We start from the raw sequence: 19,878 nt of genomic DNA, 5'->3' as shown, positions 1-19,878 counted from the left end.
ACCCCAAACTCAGTTTTGAGTTGTTCGCATTTAGTGGTGCATTTGTACAATGTCACACTATGGCCAAACAAATTGAAAAAGATTTGAAATGTAACTTGATGAGGTGATGTGATATAACGTACCTTAAAGTCGTTTTCTAAAAAAGAAAAGGCAGTGAGCTGTAAACAGTTTTGTGATCCAGACACAAAGCGTTTAAGTAGATGTGATTATTTATAAGTTGCCAGTGTGAAGTTTTCAGAGAGGGTTGATGACTGAAATGATGACGATCAACCATAGTTAATCAAACTATAGATTCTGAACAATTTGTAATCTGCAAATTAAGGAACGTTTGATACCTAAATATCGGGAATTAGCAACATATAAGCAGGAAGCAACCAAAACACAGAACAAAAGGTGGCCCAAAATGCATTGCAACTTTCACAATCGCGGCACTCGCGGCACTCTACGCTGTAGTGAGAGGGATGCAGAATCTTGGAACCCAACAGGAGGAGATGAGAGAGGATTTTCAGACACATGGTGAATATTTGATCAAATAGATGAGAAGGTTTATGCTTGGTATTGGTTTAGTGGAGAAGTAACTTTTAATTTAATTAATGAATTGGACCTTGTACAATGCAGGCCTACTCCATGCAGTGGAGCAATTCCTTACCCTCATTCAGGTTATGTGTAGCTTACATATTTTAGCATCTGGAAGCTACGGACAGACAGTTGCAGCTGCAGGTGAGCTATCTCAGAATGCTTTATGCAGGATTTAAGACTTTTCTAGATGCAATGTTGGCAACAATAAATACTCACTTTGTAGTTCCAATTCTATGATGTAGATAATTTTCCATAAGTGATTGAATGTGTAGACTGTGCACCTGATCTAATGGTCACACCCTCTGATCGCATGTATCGAAATCGAAAGAGTCCCCACTCTTTATATATACAAATAGTGTGCAATGCCACATGCCTGATCACCTACCTAGTTGCTCAATACGATTCTTACATCTTTAGACATTGTAGACTATATGGGAAACTTGGAGACAGATGGTTTTGTTTCATATAACCTTCGTGTCAGATTTTGTGTATTTTGTGAATATATCGAAAACAAGTTTGCTAAATTTCTGGTGATAGTGCATATGCATTATGGCCATGGATAATGACGTCATACCCCACCCCAAAAAAAAAAAAACAAGGAAAAGGAAGTACAGTTCTACTCATAAACAAAAAAGGAGCGTTATAGAGTGGACATTTGACTGACTGACAGGCAGATGTCTGCACAAAAGTGGAAGTGCCCTAGAATATGATCCAGCAATGTGCTGTAAAATCATAGCCACCTGTGCAATGCTGCATAATTTAACCATTCGAAATAGACTTCTAATGGACCCGGCATGTGATGAATTAGATGAAAGTGATGTTGAAAATCCGCTCTTGAATATCTACCACTGGACATGAAGTTGCTAGAGATGAAGAAGGAGGTGCAGGGATGATGTGACCAACAACTACTTTTAAGGTATACACACACATATATAATTGAAAAGAAATAGCAAACAAACAGTATATACCAGTATTTGTGTTTCTGTTTATTCACTGATTCATATGGCGATGAACAGTGTGACTGTCATCATATTAATCTGGATTTGGATAAAAACATAATTGTTTAAAAAATACAAAGTTTTCTTTGAAAGTCAAGAAATAAGGCAAATTATCTGTATTTCTATTTGCGTCATTGTCATCTAGCAGTTGACCTTTCGGTGGAATGCTAATGAGTTATACATTATGTAATTAACAAAATACATATTATATATATAATTATTTGTGGTAATGTATGCTAGCTCCATCAAAAAATATTAGTTAAAAAAAAAAAATGCTGTGTGGCCATTCCTTGTCCTCCTCCACTTTGGCGTTTAGTACACCATGTTGCAGGCTCACCAAAAGGATTATTGTTCACACTTGAAACCTCCTCAGTTTCTCTTACTGAATTTCCCTCATGCCCTAAATCCTGTATTAATAGTTTGTGTTTCCTCTACAGTGTTTGTTAATTGGGCTAGGCTTCTTACTACATCACCACTGTGGTGGATTAGCACTACCTGAATGATAGCAGTTCTCCAACACACAGCTGAAGTGACTGTAGCCAACCTTTCAACAGAACGTCCCAATATTTGGTGGCGATTGTTCATGTGTCTCTACTGACGCCTATGTATCGCAGAGGCTTGAGCCATTAGTGTGAATACACTCTTTATAGCCATTGTCAATTCTTCACAACCAGATAGAACAGCTGCCTTACCTTCCCAAATTGTTTTATCTAATTTTGCTACCCATCTACTCAATTTGAAGGTAGCCCTTTTAACACTGATTTTTTTCAATGCATGGAACTGTACAGGAGTGGGGGAGGTTTTCCCAGACTTCTCCAAATATGGACCTTACGGTAGGCTTTAAAGCCCTTCTTTCTCTTTCTAAGTTCTAGGGGGGGTCTCCTAATGCAGGGTTGGTGTTTTTACTGTTGGGTCCATTATCTGCCTCTTGCAGAATTGTATTTGCTGAATCATCAGTTTCTGCTTCTGTCTGACAGGAGGAATCACCAACACCTAGATACCCTCACGGGTGATTAACTGTGCTATACAAATTCGGATTGATTGCCTGATTGATTGACCAACTTCATCTGTTTGTGGTGGGATATTTTTAGCTGTTGTCGTTAAAGAAATAGTGAAAATATTGTTCTAATAGTTCTGTTCGCAGAGATTGTAATTTGTTTTGTACTGTATGTCATTTTTTTTTAAAATAATGATAAAGTAAAAGCTACATTTAAGAAATATAAGTAGAACTTACAATATATTTTAGATAAGCCATCAAGCTCATAACGCGAAAAGAATTTTTTTAGCTATCCCTTGGTGTTAGACATGCGTCCTACATTACCCATAATGCATGTATTGGTCACAATGAAACCTGAAGTAAATTAATTAACAACTTTGAATGTTGACTTTTATTTAACACTAATTTACACTACTTCCGACATAAACATATTATTACCACATCTGTAGGTTGATTTAATTTCAAAAAGTTACTACACTTATTTAATATTAATATACATTGATCTAAGTATATTGCAAACTGAGGGAGAGTTTTTAATAAAATGCTAAATAATATAGTTTATAATGGGTATGCAGTATTAAAGTGGACGTTTTAGTGACAATAAAATAGGTTTGAAATGCAAACGTTCGTACTAAGACATCACTTATATAGGTACTAGGCCTCAAATGGCTAAAGTAACACTGCATGAAAAAGCTGATTTGCTCAGAATACTTAAACATGCCCCTCTAAGTTCAGTGAGCTTGGAGAAAGTTATCAGTTCAATTGTTATGGAAATCATTGGCTGAGTGGGTGCCCCAATCGATATAATCCCACACTTATCTTAGCTCTATGTCCATTTAACAGCAAGGATAAGATATGGGGTAGGAGGTGAATGTACCCCAGGCCTTAAGGTCACCAGAAGTATTCAGCAAAGCTGTGTACTTGCACTTCTCCTATTGTCACTATACATCAATGGGGAGAATAAAATGCTATAGCAGGTGGAAGCGGACACTCCCAAGGTTGGTTCCTGTCCCAATTCAGTGGTCCTATATGCTGATGATGCGGTTCTGATCTCCAGAACCGCAAATGGGTTGTAATCATTGATTGAAAAGTTTGCAGCATATATGCAGCAAAAGGACTTGAAACTTAATCTACAAAAAACCTTTATTATGGTTTGTGGGAATGAAAAACCAAGGAAGAAAGTTCATTGCCTGATGAGCCACACATTGGAAGATGTGAAAAACGTCTTTTAGCTAGGGGTGCTATTTCCTCACCTTGGTACATGGGGTCCACATTTAAGTACTGCAAAACTAAAAATTGCCAGATCAATCAAGGCCCTGTTCCAGCAAGATTGGTGATGAACCAATAGGGGAATTGATTGAACTCCATAGGAGTAAATGTGTTTCCTCTGCTGCATATGGAGCTGCAATGCGGGGTCAACCAAGACCAGTATTTTCACAAACCCAGGAAAATCTATTTTTATGTAAGCTCTTGGCCGTACCCCACTCTGTAGCGTCTTTTGTTACCCATGGAGAGCTAGATGTGCCTTACCTTGAAGATACCATCTGCTTGAACACGCTAAGCTGTTGGCATAATATCTGGAATAAGCCAGGGACTAAATTTACTCGGGATGGTATGCATGAATGCCATATGCCTGAATATCATAAGAAGATCTTGTGGCTAACAAATTTGGACAGTCTATTAAAAAAGTTTCATGATGAAGTGTCTGTAAATATTCCTGCCAAAATTCTACGTTACTGGAAACATGAAATGTAATGTGTGTTTATCAAAAATAGTATGGCAGATAGAGAATTCCGAGAATCCCAAAAGCCGTCTTTGGCCAGATATATGCAAGGGCCGGTTGCCCAGGAAGTACAGGGGTACTTGATAATGGTTAAAATCCCCAACAGAGATTTTATTTAACAAGATTACGGCAGGGCATCATCCATCATCTAGTTGCATTCCCAAAGGGGGATGCTTGGTCAAAAAAAATACCTAAATGCTTCAGTGATGAGATCGCCACCCAGTCAACTATTCATCTTATGCTGTTTTGTGGTTTGTACAGAGACATTAGAAAAAGTCTGTGCATCCCCTATTTTTACCAAAGAGATTTATGTTTCACGAGGATGCTTTTATTTTTTTTTGTAATCTAGAGAATGAAGGGATTTGCTATACTGTTTTTATCTTTATTATGATTGTAGCCAAGAGAAGAAATTCTTCGATCCACCTGGGAAATATGAGATATGAACATGAGTAATCAAACACTTTGACCTGAACTGTCAGCTGGATATGAACTGCAATAGCTAGAAACACTCTTTCTATTTTTCAATTGGCTTTATATATAATCAAAGCATCATTTTATCTATTAATGTTACCATTGATTAGCTCCCGTTTTGCACTATGCATTTTTTGCACAAATACTATTTGCATTTCTAATAATCTAAGTGATATGAGTTAAAAATGGTTCTCTGTTGCAGAACGGAGCTGAATAAGACTTTGCGCAAACACCTATTTACCTTGTACTGATAATTGATTTGCATATGTTTTTATTTTAATAGGTTTGTTTGTGCTGAATGTAATATTTTATCTCTTTTATGGTTTAAATAAATCCAAATAAAAATTATTTTGACTCTGGGTTTATCATGCATAAATTGTTTTCTTGACCTTTCCATGATTATGTTTTTTTTTGTATAACAAAACAAATTTCCACAGAATGTTTCTACTTACACAAAGATCAATGTTAACAAATTATTATTTTTTGTCATTTAATGGTGTAAAGAAGAGTTTACACATAAGAGATGCAGCATTTGAAACGTGAATTCGACCCATTCATTTACTCGTTTATTTCCCAATGAATGGTGGTTATACTGAAATGTTTCCTTTTTCATTATATTGATGTTTCAGTTTCTACATAGATCATTGTTTAGAAACCTAATATTTTAGACGGTTAGAAGTGTAGTTTAATACATGGGAAAATAAACCTGAATGATAAATTGCCCCACATTAACTCATAACCGCTACAATGTAGTTGCAAATTATCATTGTCGTCTGTGAACTATTGTATTCCAGCCAGAAGACGGTAGTGATCCTATTCCCAAGAGAACATCGAATGCTGATTGGGTGATTGGAGACAAAAGGAGTAACATGTTGCAAAGCTTCATGAAATCTGTAGTCTAAAATAATGCGTGTTCCTAGAGTAGACCAGTAAGCCTTTTACCACCTTCCCTACCACTTCTAGATAATTTCATTCATGACATTACTCTGTCCAGCACTTACGCTGCTTTGATACTCTACTGAGTTCTAGAACCTGTCCTGATGGGTCGTTCTGCTTTAAATTCTCACAAGAATTTTCAGCTCTTGGTTGCTAAATGTGTGCTTCTTCTTCCTACCAACCCCCTCATGTGGCTCCTGGTTGGCCAGAATCATTTCTATTCCTCTTGTGATAAAAGTAAAGTTTTCTTTCTGGTGTGCAGCTTAATGTAAAGGTACTTCTACGGTCATCATTCACTGCTGGTGCGACAGTCGTTATTTGTGACTCATATCGATTCGCAACTTGCAATTTAGAATTCAAAAATTGTGAATGCATACACATAGCTATTTGTCAAAAGAGAAAATAGGTAAATCATATTTAGTGATTCCTAATTTGCAGTTCAGTATTTCTCATTATTTAGGAATTGCAAAAAATAATTTTTGTACATAGGCCCAACATTGTTTAAAGAGCATAATTTTGCTTTCCATTCTTTGAAGTTATCGTGACTAAAAATCATTCTGATTTGGCATTTTTTATGAGCTTCCTTTGCTTTAAAGAGTATAACTTTTGACTGAATACCATTTTGAAATGTCTGGAAACCCTATGTTCTTTTTGGTGGTTCAGCTTGTGGAGAGTTGTAAACCATCTGCATGTTACCATGCAGCCAAATTTCATGTGTTGTTTTGAGAAAAGACCACTAAATACTACTTTTTAACATCCAAACAAAAAATAGATTTCCAGACTGAGACAGGAGGTTTGCAGGCACCCCACCAAGCTTGCACTAGTATTTATTTATTTGTGGTTCTATCTTTGCTATGCAGCACTGCTTATTTTGGCACATGAACAACAAAGCATGATGGTTTCCTTGTTTTTAGTTAGTTATACACAGCTTTAAATGGGTTTCTTTGAGTCTTCCTATGTTCCACAGAAACACTAGGGGTCTGATTTAGACTTCGGCAGATGGGAATTTACTCTGTCAGGCTAACAGTGTAAAGTACTCCGTCACCCTGAGGGAATATTCACCTGCCCAATGTAGAGATATCTGCTGGCCCAGAGGGCATCCCTTGAATACTTTGAAAGGGGATGAAGGAGCCATCTGTCCATCAAACTTTCATTTTGTTTTGTTTTCAAAAACGAAATCCAAAAGTGGGATTTTATTTTTGAAAATAAAAGAAATAATGACCCACTCGTAATGATAATTTTCTCATACTCACCATGGGACTTTTTTGCAATGGCATGAGGGACATTTTGCAATTTTTACTGTACCTTATTGCCAGGATTTACCTGGCAGTGATGGACAGTGAAAAACTACCATTTGCCTGTCTGTTCTAAATAGGGCGGTTGGTGGAATGGCAAAACCTCGAACAACCGTTACTCTTTCAAGCCATTGGAGGTGCATGTTGGCATCGGACACATAGCAGTTTCCATTGCCGACATACTAAATGTACACCCAACTCTAAATGAGGTAAGCTGAACTACAGTTTGGCAAGGAGAGTACTCAGTCGCTGTTGTGATGGAGTACCCACTCCACCTAACTCTGAAACGGGCCCTAAGTCTACACACCTTTTGTGCTATGCTGGTGGTTTATCAGTGATGTTCAAATGAGTCAGAGCTGCTCCCTATGCCAGGCCATTCCTCAATGTAGGAGGGCTTATACAGGTTAATTATTATTGCAGATTACATTCCAGATCAGGGCCCAGCCAATTGAGGTTACATGTACCCTACAATGTTTCCCAAGTATGCAAGCCATACATTGACATATCGCTATCCACACTTACCTTAGTATGCAAAGGGCACATTACGATGCCATTTTCCTAGTTGCCTTGGTTGGAACAATCCACGTTGTCTGGGTATGTACATTTTCATTGCCATGCCAGTATTACTGTTACCCCCATGTTTGTAAATCATATATTGTCAATGTCAGTTCACAGTATCTCCAATAAGTGCCATCAAACGTTCCACATTATCCCAGCATGCAAAGCATATGTTTAATGCAATTTCCACATTGCCCTCAAGTTTGTACAACACACATTGCCCACGTCAGCTTGCACAATGAGGCAGGATGTAAAAAGAGCCGTGGCCATGAATGGCCGCATTGTCTCAGTATGTAAAGCACCAGATAAATGGATGTTCTCTAAATTCGACCATCTGTATTAATGAAAATGCATCCCACTCTTTAGATAACCACAGTATGTAAAGTGAGACTGTCACAACTGTCCTGTGTTGAAAAAACCTTCACAAAGTTCTTTCCTTAAAGTCCATGAGTGCAAAACACTATTGCAACTTACCCTCTCCTCCCATCATATCATCCAAAATGGTATGTAAAGGACAATTACCATGTCCATGTTCCCCCTCAAACATCTCCCCAGTCACTACTCACCAGCCGACCCATAGGTGTGGGCAGCTGAGCATGTTCAAACAGACTGGAGTGTTCAAACAGGTGGGACATATGGATCCCCCAGAAAAATGTAGTCCCAACCTCCAGAAAAAATGGTCTGAACAGGTTCACATATCACAGAAAATATGTGGGACAAAACTCTGTATTTTCATAGCACACTTTTCCTAAAATATATTCTTAAAAGCGGAATATTTTACAGGTGGAGAGATGAGTGTACCATGACTATACTGCTACCCATTAATCAGAGTGACTGGGTGGACCTTTTTTCTTAATTGGTTGTAAGATGGCCTTGCTAAACAAATTCTTATAAACAAATGGAGGTTAGGACAAAATGTTCAGCTAGAGGATGGTTGATTCAATGAATATCAGTGTGCCTTTAGGAGCTTGAAAAACATACTGGAAGACAGACCAAGAAATCTCAAGAGAGACATAGGAAAAGGAAGAACTACAAATCAACATCGGTCATCATGCAGACCTTTTATTGAAATTAGAAATAAAATACTTTACTTTCTTTCCAGCTATCAATGGTTCCACTGAATTCTGGTGTGTCCTTGCACATTGTTAACAAAATGCTTTCCAGTGCTACCACCAATTAAAACAATACTTATTGTTTTTTGCTAGAAATGGGATCTCTAGTCGGCAGGGGTTTGCACCCTGTCCAAGCAGGGACCACCACTTTAGTCAGGGTAAGTCCTTTCCCTAAATTAACCCGCGCTCACCCTCTGGTAGCTTGGCACAGAGCAGTCAGGCTTAATTGAAGAGGCAATGTGTAAAGTATTTGTGTAACACTTAGATTACAGTAACTCAATGAAGAATCTATCTGATTAAAACAAGACCAAAACTACAAAAATCCAATAAGTAGAAGTTGAGATATGAATTTTTTAAAGGTTAAATGTGAAAACAGTGCTTAAAAGTCAGTAGGGGCGAAAGGTTACTTGAGGTCCACAGGGACCAGTGCAAAGTAAAAGTTCAGGTCAAACGCAATCGACAGCAGGCCGGCTGAAGAAATACCTTGGATGGAGCTTTTGTCGACATCGAGCGTCTACTGCGTTATTGTTGAGCCATGCAGAGAGTCAAGCATCGTAGTCGGCCCCGTTGAAGTCAATGCAAAGCTTCATCATCAAGCAGCCTCTGCGTTGAAGGACGATGTATGGCAAATTCTCACACAGTCCAGGTAATGTGTCGTATTTTTGTAGAAATCAGCTGCAGAACCCACTTCTGAGGCCCAGGACTGGAGGAGGCACCTCAGGCAAGGGTAGAACTCGCAGATGGCCAGCAGCACCAGCAGGATTTCAGGAAGTCGTTTATGTCCCTGAGACTTCAGAAAACAGGAGGCAAGCCCTTGGAGCTTTCATCTTCCACCACTACCGCTAGACAGGGCTTCTGCAATGTCACTCAGGGGTCTCTTTTGTCATCTCTTTTATTTAACTGTTATATGGACCCAATGGCCCATCTTATTAAGATATATGGCTTTGGTGTATTTCTGGTCTCTGATGACACGCAGATTATTGTCCACCTATCTGGCTATGAACAAAATACTGCTGCTCAATTTCATGAGTGCCTTCCTAAATTGTGCTGCTGGAAGAGTGCAACTCAGCTTAAATTAAATAGGGAGAAGAACAAAATGCTTCATCCCTCTATTCGATCACCCTTCTCAGATTTGCCTTTCTGGCCTGCCATTTTGGGTCCTAAGCCTCCCCTGGTGTAAGATTCCTGTGCAATTGACTTGACATTTCACTGACTTTGTCAGATCAAATTTCCATCATGTCAAAATTTAGATTTTTTTAAACTTTATTTTCTAAAGCCATTCTTCACCTGTTCGCTCTGTCTAAGACAGTATAGATGTTGAATGATTTTACATCTTTTTGGTTAGACTACTGCAGTCAATATCGTTTTTGAAGTAATCGCTTATCAGATACACAGACTGCAATTGATCCAGAACAATGCTGTCAGGATCACATTGGGAGTTAAAGCCAGAGATCCTATTTCTTCCTACCCTACCCTGTACATTGGTTACTGTTGAGGCAACATATCCTATTCAAATCCATGTACCTGCTTCATAAAGTTGTTTACACAATTTCAGCCTCTCCTTTATTTTTTTAAATCCAGGGGTGTTACATAAACCGTCTACTCATATCTGTTAGCCAAAAGTTGTTAATTGTACCCAAATTCTGTCATAAAATTGTTTATGGAAGAGCCTTTTTCTGTGGTGGCTTCCACATACTGGAACTTTTTACAAGGCATTTGAAATTTGGCATTTGGAAATTTTGGAAACTGCTGAAAACCTGGCTTTTTCACAAGCTACCAACAAGAGTTTCTTAATTTTAGTTTGCTAGACTTTGGCTAGCCATTTAAAAAACTTTAACCTGCCTTTTCATATTTGCAAGCTAATCTTCTCCACAGATCCCACATAGTGTAGCGGATCCAGTGGAGCCCTCGTTAGAGACAATCATGACTGCAAAAGAATGAGCTCCACGAAGATATCCAACAGTAACTTCGCCAACGCACGAAACCAAAGACTACACCCTCCCGAGTCTGTCTGATTTTGGTCCCTGGTCCCAGTATGATGACCCTAAGAGTTACTCATCAGAAAGCATTTGTTTCCCAAGACTTCTGTATTTATTACTAGCTACTCCAGTCAATTTTCATCAAATGGGTCAACACTGTTTTTAATGTCCCCTTCTTTAATTCTCATCATAATGTTTCAACTTGTTAACTGATAATTGTTTCCTTTTTGAGAAAATATATTGAGCTTTACATTTTCAATTATTTTAATTGTATTGTTTTTTGAATTTTTGAATCCATACAACCTCAGTACCCCATGAGATTTGGCCTAACGGCCAGAGTTGCCGACTTTCAAACTAAGGAACGCGGTTTGTGTCCAGATATCATCTCAACATCCTGTAATTCTAGGTAGATCACTTAATCTCCCTGTGCCTAAAAAAATTCTGATCTTGTGTAATGTAATCTGGTGCTAATGTGACGCACTCTAGTGCATTTGGATCATGTTTGCCCTATATAAAAACTGCAAAAAAATTCAATGTTTATTTATTTTAAGGTTTGCTTCTGTTAAACCTTCTGGCCTGGATGTTGTAGATGTTCAGCTAGAGCACATATAAACATTCATATGTAGCCTTCCACCCCTGCCATACCACGGGGATTCCTTATAATGGATGTAAATGTCCAAATGCTGGAGATATCCAACCCACTCGCAGTACTTTCACAATATGCAAAATTGGATAAAAGGCTAATTAGTTTAAGAGAAGATGGTCCCTGGCATGGCATCATCTGAATAAATTATATGATTATAAAAAGGAGGTGGTTGATAGAAAGCTATAAAGACTAAATAGGCTTTAAATAGGGTGAGCTGTGCTAGACACACACCTACACAGTTTAGGCATCTTATAGTTGTATTATATTTGTCATAATAATTTTCATCTTGAAATATTGTTTTTATGTGGATCAGGGTTTAAATTCTGGAACATTTCGGGTTTGCACAGTGTCTTTCAAATTTTTTTTATGCAAAACATGTGCACTGCATAATATGATGTTGTTCCTTGATGAACAATATTCTGAAATAAACAGTTTTGGTTCATTGAGTTATTACAGGAAATCAACACATCTGTTTACTTGGATGGGGAAATCTCCTTAGATAATGTTGTTTTCGTTGTGGTTTAAAAAAAAGTGGAATAAGGTAATTCACCACTTGAGATTTAATTGCTTGGCCCTCTGTTTGAGAGCCAAATTTCCCATATAACTCCCATCCACCCTTCCTCTTTTATCCTCTCAGCTGATACTAAAATGTATGTTTAAGTGTGTGGAACAGCCTGCAGTGGGGCGGAGAACTCTGCAGACATAAGTATATGTAATGAGAAGGCGGAAAACTCTGCAAATAGTTTGCGAATTGCAATTTGTAGTACGTTTTGTAATACTACAAAATGAACAACAAAGTACAGTTTGTGTATTAGGCCCTGAGTCTCCATATCCCGCATTGAAAGAACAAGGTGCCATTTCCACCAATGCGCTCTTCAGGGGCGACCTAAATCTCCAGGATTCAAGAACTAACCAGTATATGCAAAATAAAACAAGTCATTATCTGCACTCTGACATATTCTGAACTAAATAAATAATTTTCCAGCTAAAGGTCTGCATTTACATACAATTTTCGATGTCTGTAGTTATGACATCTATTTACCATTGCTTGCTGGTGGTTCTTCTTGCTGGGCTTCCTGTCTGGATAACTTCTGCTTTATCTGCCCATCGGTTGATGGCAATGGGGCTGTGATTTTGACTACATTAAAGCAACAGAATTTGAAGAAAAGCAATTACTTTTCAATGATGTGAATATCTGCTCATCAAGACTTATTTATGGTCGCACACAGGAAAGATGTAAATACAAACAAATGTATTTTGATATCAAAACATATTCAAAACATGTCTACTGTTCATTGAAAAGTACACCTTTATTGATTCCTTGAACCCCCAAAATGTTTTATTCCTACCAGATTCCAAGTATGCTTAGTCAAACATTATACATACCAGATATACACATGAAACTGATATAACTCAACATACTAGGAGGCCGATTGATAAAATATGTGGATTCCTATGGAAGCATAAGTATACAGTTAGAGTAGAGTTTTTCAATTTTTGGGATTAACAAACCCACAAGGTGTACTGTGGACAAAACTGTGACCTTTGTGGGTGCCCTAGAGTGACCATGTCATCATTAACCCTAGGTCCCAGTCCCCCTAATTACAAAAGGTCTCTTAATTCCGCTGAGACCTGTAACAGCAGTTATCGGACCCATCAGAATAAACTGTATTTTACTTTCACCTGAAGTGTTCCGCTCCTGAAAGCAGCCAAAAACTCCAGACAAAACCCAAAGTCAAAAAAAAGACCTACTGGGGAAATCAGCACCGGAATTACTGGTGTCAGCCTGTAAACCCTCATTTCTTAGTGGACCCACAAGGTCCAACCTACACTAGGACGACTTTGCTCCACCCCCAGAGTATCAGTATCCCTGGCATTGGTAAAACAGGGTGGGAAAAAAGCAGCCCCGTTTAACGGGCGACTTGTAATGAGGGTCAGAAAGGCTATCCGCTGCCGCATAGTTACGGTAAATATGTAAATGCAAACCTTTCCATTTTTTCCTTCCTCACATAGAAAATATTTTCCATGTGAAGAGATCCCTTTCCTTATATCCCCTAAAAATTGAGGTATTTGGTAACTTTCCCAAACTTTGCTAGTAGATGTAAGTGTAAGTTTAGAATTCTAATGAGGGTGGGGAAATGCATTACTACTTTACATGAATGCCTACATTTGTCATGACTTTGTGGGTGTTCACCATATTTGCAATGCCACCTCCTAAGACCCTCTCAGTGGAACAGTTATTTTCTCACTCCAATCAGAGCAAAGTCCACTTATCTTGGAGACTTTCCATAGTCCTATTTTATATCTGCAAATTGAAAATTCCTCAGATCCTACTTAAGTGAAAAGCAAATCATTACTTTGACCACATGAACTCCATTGCTTGGTTGTTGCTAACATCTAGATATTAGAGATCATTGTATCCAACCACCCATGTTTAAAACAGGGTTGAAACTCTATTTTAAACATGGGTGGTTGGAGACAGTGATCACCACCACCCAGATTTAAGCAACTAATAAGTACCTATCTGCTCTTGCTGATTGAGCTCCATGTAGGGTAGCACTCTAAAAGACTTGTGCATCTTTTGTTTCCTCACTTGTAGCACTCACTGAGCTGCTTAAAGGTTATAAAAACTGTTACTTGCCTCCTCAATACTAATACTTCCTTGAGATTTGTACCCCCCTCCTCTTTCTAGAAAATAATTGGCATCCCATTAAATTTAGTTTCTATCATTCTAAACTTGCCTTTAAGTTTTGGGTGGCCGGTGTTCCTCTTTGTAGGTTTGACTCCCTCCTCTTCTGAAACAGGACTTCGGCGCTGCTGGTAAACTTTGAGGTTACGTGACTGCCCACCTAGTAATACATTCGGTTCATGGTGACTTGAAATCTATGCCTTTCTCTCGGAGTGCCTTATTAATGGGTCATTTTTGTTGTGCAGTTGACACATACTTATCTTCCAAAGAGATTTTCTGCAACGTTTCCATGGGTCCCTAATATCATTATGTCCTTATGGAGGTAAGCCATTGGATAATTTTCATTAAATCTTCCAGTTCAGCACTTGAATTGACTAACTTTGTGGGATCGATTCCACTGCTTCAACTTTTTTCTTATGTCTGATATAATTTGTAATGTTGTCTTACCATGCCAGTACATTGCTGTCATGACATCTGGATTATGTATTATTATTTTTCAAATTGTTATTGAAACTGGAACTGCTAGAGTCTCTCTCTGATTGGGGAATTTTGCATTTCTGCTTAATATTCTCGGATGTAAGGACTTTTTTCGGACTCCGAATCATGTCTTCGAGATGCACAAATGGCACCAAGAAGCCAAAACTTTGACTGTTTTGTTTAAACTGCTAAAAACACCACAGTCTCATAAGAATTTATTGGCTTTTACAAATGTTCCAGTCAAATATATGCGTTCATTATTTATTATATTGGAGTCTGATCTGGTGTGTAGAGTTTGTTCCTTTGCATGGAGCATGATATCTGGTTGTTATTCACACAGTCTTCTATATTGCAAGTCATTGTCTCTGTGTTTAATACAGTTGATTTCTTGACCAATGATCCCTGGTTGAATTGATAATTCCAATGATTATGGGTAATTTCACCCTAACATTTATACCTGTTGTTCTATGTTATGATATTAATAAAAAAAAAATGAGATGAATGTTTTCCACTAGCAAGCTTGTTTTAATATTTGTGCCACTAAGTGTTGTGCATGCTCTTTGTTAACCCTTGCACCACTGACCTGCACTCTGGGTGGGCGGAAGGTTGCTTGACGTCTCTGAGTGGCTACTGCTGGGCGAAGATGCTGGGGAGTTGCGCTGCATGGAAGGCTGCATTGCCCAAGCAGCGGCAGGTTGGCTTCCATGATGATGAGCTTGTGTGGTGATGTCTGTTGGTGCGCTTACAGGAAACGAGGAGGCGGGGTATCCCTGAATAAGCGATGGTCTTGCAGCGACAAACTGAGATGGAATTCCAGAAGAAAATGGATATCCTGCTGCAATAAATAAGAAGGCAATACATACATGATATTACAACACAGAAGAAACACACATGCAGGTTATTTGTCTCTCAGTGAGTCTATATATCATATCAAGTATTCCTTCCGTACATTTCAAAGACATTGGGGGTCAATGAGGAGATTGGAGACCTCATAGTGGAATGTGGCTGAAAGGCAAGTTATGTATGAGGTCACAGAATATGAAGCGACTTACAATATCCTCCTAACATATGGCAAGTTGTGTTATTTGTAATACACTGCGCAATCACTCCCCCCACAGTCTCCTTTTACATCCTTGACCTTTTGTTCTTTTATTAAGAAAGTTATTATTGTTGCTGATATGTAGAATAAATATAGAATCTGTTCTGTGAAAATAAACATGCCACTGTGTAGTTTGACATTTGTTGCAAAAACATTCTTTACATAGCTTAGTATGTCACTTTCAGAAGTGGCTGCGGTACAGATTGAGAGGCAGATAGAATCCTTCTTTCTGTTTTTTGCAGATTTATATAGCGCTAACTCGACCCGAAGGTATTGGAGCGCTTTACATGAGCACCGGTTACGTTACACACGGACACATTCATTTATTTTTTAGATTAATTTATTTGCCCAGAATCACTGGATGTAGACTGGACCCCGAAGCTTGAACCTTGGTTTCCAGCACCAAAGTCAGAAGTCTAGCCTTCAGACCACATCCTCTCCCCATTCTATCTATTGAATTCCAGAACTGCAAAAATGCTGATAAAAATATCTCATTAATGGCTGAAGACTGAAACATAACCCTGGGCGTAGTTCGTGTAGTAGAGCTACGCGTAGCTACATGAAGTGCACTAGGTTTAATGGGGTCCCTACAACTTTTGGCCCCCGTCCCACTACACCTGCTGCACCATGTATATCATGCCCCTTTCCACTGCCAGGTAACTGCCAGGTAACTGCAAATGTGACTGCCAGTTTAGTAGTAAAATATAGCAATATTAGGAGGTTAGAGGAGTTCTGACAACTTTTTGGCCCGGTGCCACTGCACCTGCTGCACTATTCAAATCATGGCCCTAGTGCCTGAAAGATAACTGCACTTATGACTGCCTGTTTAGCTATAAAATATAGCAATAATCAGTGTGTAGTGGGATGCCTGGAACTTTTGGTCCTGGTACCACTACACCTGCTGCACTATTGAAATCATGAGCCTAGCGCTTGCTAGATAACTGCACTTCTAACAGGCTGTTCAATTGTAAATTGTAGCAATTTTCAGTGCTTAGAGGAGTACTGATAACGTTTGGGGCACGTGCAACTGCACCTGCTGCACCATTCAAATAATAACCCTGTTGCCTGCAAGATAAATGCACTTGTGACTGTCTGTTTAGTAGTAAAATATAGCATTATTTGGTGTTTAGTGGAGTTATGACAACTTTTTACCCCGGCGCCACTGCAGCTGCTACACCATTAAAATCATGACCTTCTTGTCTACAAAGTAACTGCACTTGGGATTGCCTGGTTAGGTGTAAAATATAGCAATTTTAGGTGTTTAGTGGGGTGCCTAGAGCTTTTGGTTCTGGTGTCACTGCACCTGCTGCACCATTGAAATCATGACCCTGTTGTCTGCAAGGTAACTGCACTTGTGACTGCCTGTTTAGTTTGACATTTTAGCAAGAATCTGGGTTTAGTGCAGTCCCTAGAGATTTTGGCCCCGGCACCACTGCACCTGCTGCACCATTCAAATCAAGTCCCATATAACTACAAGGTAACTGCAATTGTGACTGCCTGTTTAGTAGTCAAATATAACAATAATATGTTTTGAGAGGAGTTCTGTCAACTGTTGGGCCCGGTGCTACTGCACCTGCTGCACCATTCAAATAATGACCATGTTGCCTGCAAAATAACTGCACTTGTGACTGCCTGTTTAGTAGTAAAATATAGCAATATTTGGTGTTTAGTGGCGCTATGACAACTTTGGGGCCCGGTGCCACTGCACCTGCTGCACCAGTTAAATCAAGCCCCTTTTAACTGCAAGGTAACTGCAATTGTGACTGCCTGCATAGTAGTAAAATATAGCAATATCAGGTTTTTAGAGGAGTTCTGACAACTGTTGGCCATGGTGCCACTGCACCTGCTGCACCATTCAAATCATGATCCTGTTGCCTGCAAAATAACTGCATTTGTGACTGCCTATTTAGTAGTCAAACATAGCTATTTTAGGTGTTCAGTGGGGTGCCTAGAGCTTTTGGTCCTGGTGGCACTGAAGCTGCTGCACCATTCAGATCAAGTCCCTTTTACCTGCAAGATAACTACAATTGTTACTGCCTGTTTAGTAGTCAACTATAGCAATATTATGTGTTTAGAGGAGTTCAGACAACTTTTTGGCCCGGTGCTACTGCACCTGCTGCACACATTCAAATCATGACCCTGTTGTCTGCAAGGTAACTGCACTTGTGATTGACTGTTTAATAGTAAAATATAGCATTCCCCTTGTATATTAACTTTATTTTTGATGTGCAATGTTTATTACAACATTTAGAATTTGATCATAATGACCAAATAGATTTAAGTTGAAAAAATCCATCCGATAATGCCTACACAGTGCAAAGAAATGTACTGAGGCATAAATAGGAAATACCACAAACATTCTAAAGCTAAGGCATCCGCTTTACACAAATAACTAATATAAAAAGCAAGCATTCCAGCATACTGTTAGAAACTGTCTGCCTTTTCAGTGGGAAGAGATCTTATCTTGACAGTGAATGGAGCTTAAACAGTGTGAACAGCTTTAGTGGAAGTATCGTAAATGCGTACAGACAGGGGAAGTGAACAAAGAAAAGATCCACACAAAAATGAAGAAACATAGTAATTTGGCTATGGGAACTGATAAGAGACCCCTTTAAAGATATATTAAATGCAAGAGACTTCACAAGCACAGTGCAAGCGCTGTACAGGCGAAAGCTAAAAAGGACAGAGCCACACTCACAGGAGCTTGAGTTGGGTGTTTGACCTCAGCACAGGATAACTAAGCGCCTGATGTAAATTTGTAACAAGGAAGAAAACAAAAAGGAAATGGATGACAAGCGCTAGAAAGATAGCCCAAAGACCTCAGAATAAACTGCCATTGCTGGCACCCTGACGCTTCCAACTACCACCCGGAAGTAATTGCCCAGCCACAAACCGCCTGGTATCACTTTAGGCTGCGTTTATTTAGCTGTTCATGCTACAGTTCACTCATCTGCCTTTGGATGAAGAGCACTCGGGCAGACTGACCGCAGGGAGGAATGGAAAGGGTGTCAGGAGGCAGGTCAGCTTCTTAGTTTTAAACTGAGGTAAGAGGACAGTACTAATGAAGGGGGCAGTTTGCTGGCCGGTGAGAGGCTTGGAAAGGTTCCATGAATTTGGAGTTGAGGAGCAGCAAGCACATCAGGTCATGCCAAGGGAAGGTGAAACAGCCAGTTGGGCCCGCTGCTGTCTTGTGAGCACCCAGCAGGACGCACATGCATAGTCTGGTCAATATTGAGAAGATGTGTGTCAGCCTTTGAGTGTCGGGCTGAAGAAAGAGGCGTATCAGGGGCCAGCGAGGCATAGGGTGTCAGCAAGGTATCGGATGATGTTGCCAGGGGAGTTAAGTTCAAACTCACAGCAGGGACCTCTGCAGACTCATACGAGCAGGCAGCACTGTGAATGTGTCAGGCCTGTGCGGGATGGAAGGAATGAGGCCAAGAAAAGGTCTAGTGGCAACCTGCGAATTGCCAGAAGGTGGAATGGTTGCATGTTTCCAAAAGGCAGTGGGTCTCATTTACAATATTTTGACACACGGCAGCGCAGCTAACCTTACTGATGGACTCCTGTGCGCCAAAAGAAAAGGGCAGGAATGTGCCGTACAAAATACAGTGCATTCCTGTGCTTTTCCCCTGCGATGGCTCACAATGGGCTGCCATGCGACAATGCAGGAACCCATGGTGCAAGGGTGTCTGCTTTGTTGGGGTGATTGTTTTTGTGCAGGCTGTCTGCGTTGTAGGAGTGATTGTTTTTGTGCAGGAAGGGACACATTCCTGCACAAAAACAACAATCAAGAGAGGTTTTTCCTCTTGCTATGTGTTCTGCAGAATGCAACACACATAGAAAAAGGAAAAACAAGGAGAAATAAAAGTATTTCTCCTTGTTGCACCACTCCTACGCCTCTGGTGTAGGAATCTGACGCATTCCCAGGTTTACGAAAACGTGTACATCTGGGAATGCGTCAGGTTCCATGGATGTTGCATGGGAGCACCCACAGCAACACTCATGGAATGCCCCTTTCACGCAGAGTAATACCTGAAAGGGGGCCATATTTACAACACCATGAAAGCCATGCAGGGTGGCTTTACGTTGCCTTGCAAATATGGGCAGGGACACTGCACCGCTGGCACGTAAAGAACGTGACGCATCGGCGGCGCAGTGGGCTTGTACATAAGCCTCGTAATGGTCAGTGTCTGCCGGGAGGTTGTGGAAATCAGGCTTGTTGCAACAAGCACAGCAGAAGCTCTGCGGCTTTCTTTCAG

General features: G+C 39.7%; 1 protein-coding gene across 2 annotated transcripts in view; it reads right to left on the bottom strand.

Moving 5' to 3' along the window:
• LOC146817881 (uncharacterized) overlaps window positions 1-19,878 on the bottom strand; it is a 415,767-nt gene that overhangs the window by 191,503 nt on the left and 204,386 nt on the right. For both annotated transcript variants that reach the window (XM_085611368.1, XM_085611369.1), the window contains exons 4-5: window positions 15,104-15,355; window positions 12,397-12,492 (exon numbers count right to left, since the gene is read on the bottom strand). In XM_085611368.1, the coding sequence (XP_085467494.1) occupies window positions 12,397-12,492; window positions 15,104-15,355 (348 nt within the window). The remainder of the gene's footprint in view (window positions 1-12,396; window positions 12,493-15,103; window positions 15,356-19,878) is intronic.

This window comes from Triturus cristatus, chromosome 6 (genome assembly GCF_964204655.1).
Source record: "Triturus cristatus chromosome 6, aTriCri1.1, whole genome shotgun sequence".
In the NCBI taxonomy this organism is placed as follows: Eukaryota; Metazoa; Chordata; class Amphibia; order Caudata; family Salamandridae; genus Triturus; species Triturus cristatus.
The sequence above is the reverse complement of the archived record's forward strand: the minus strand, read 5'-3'. Positions and strand labels throughout refer to the sequence as shown.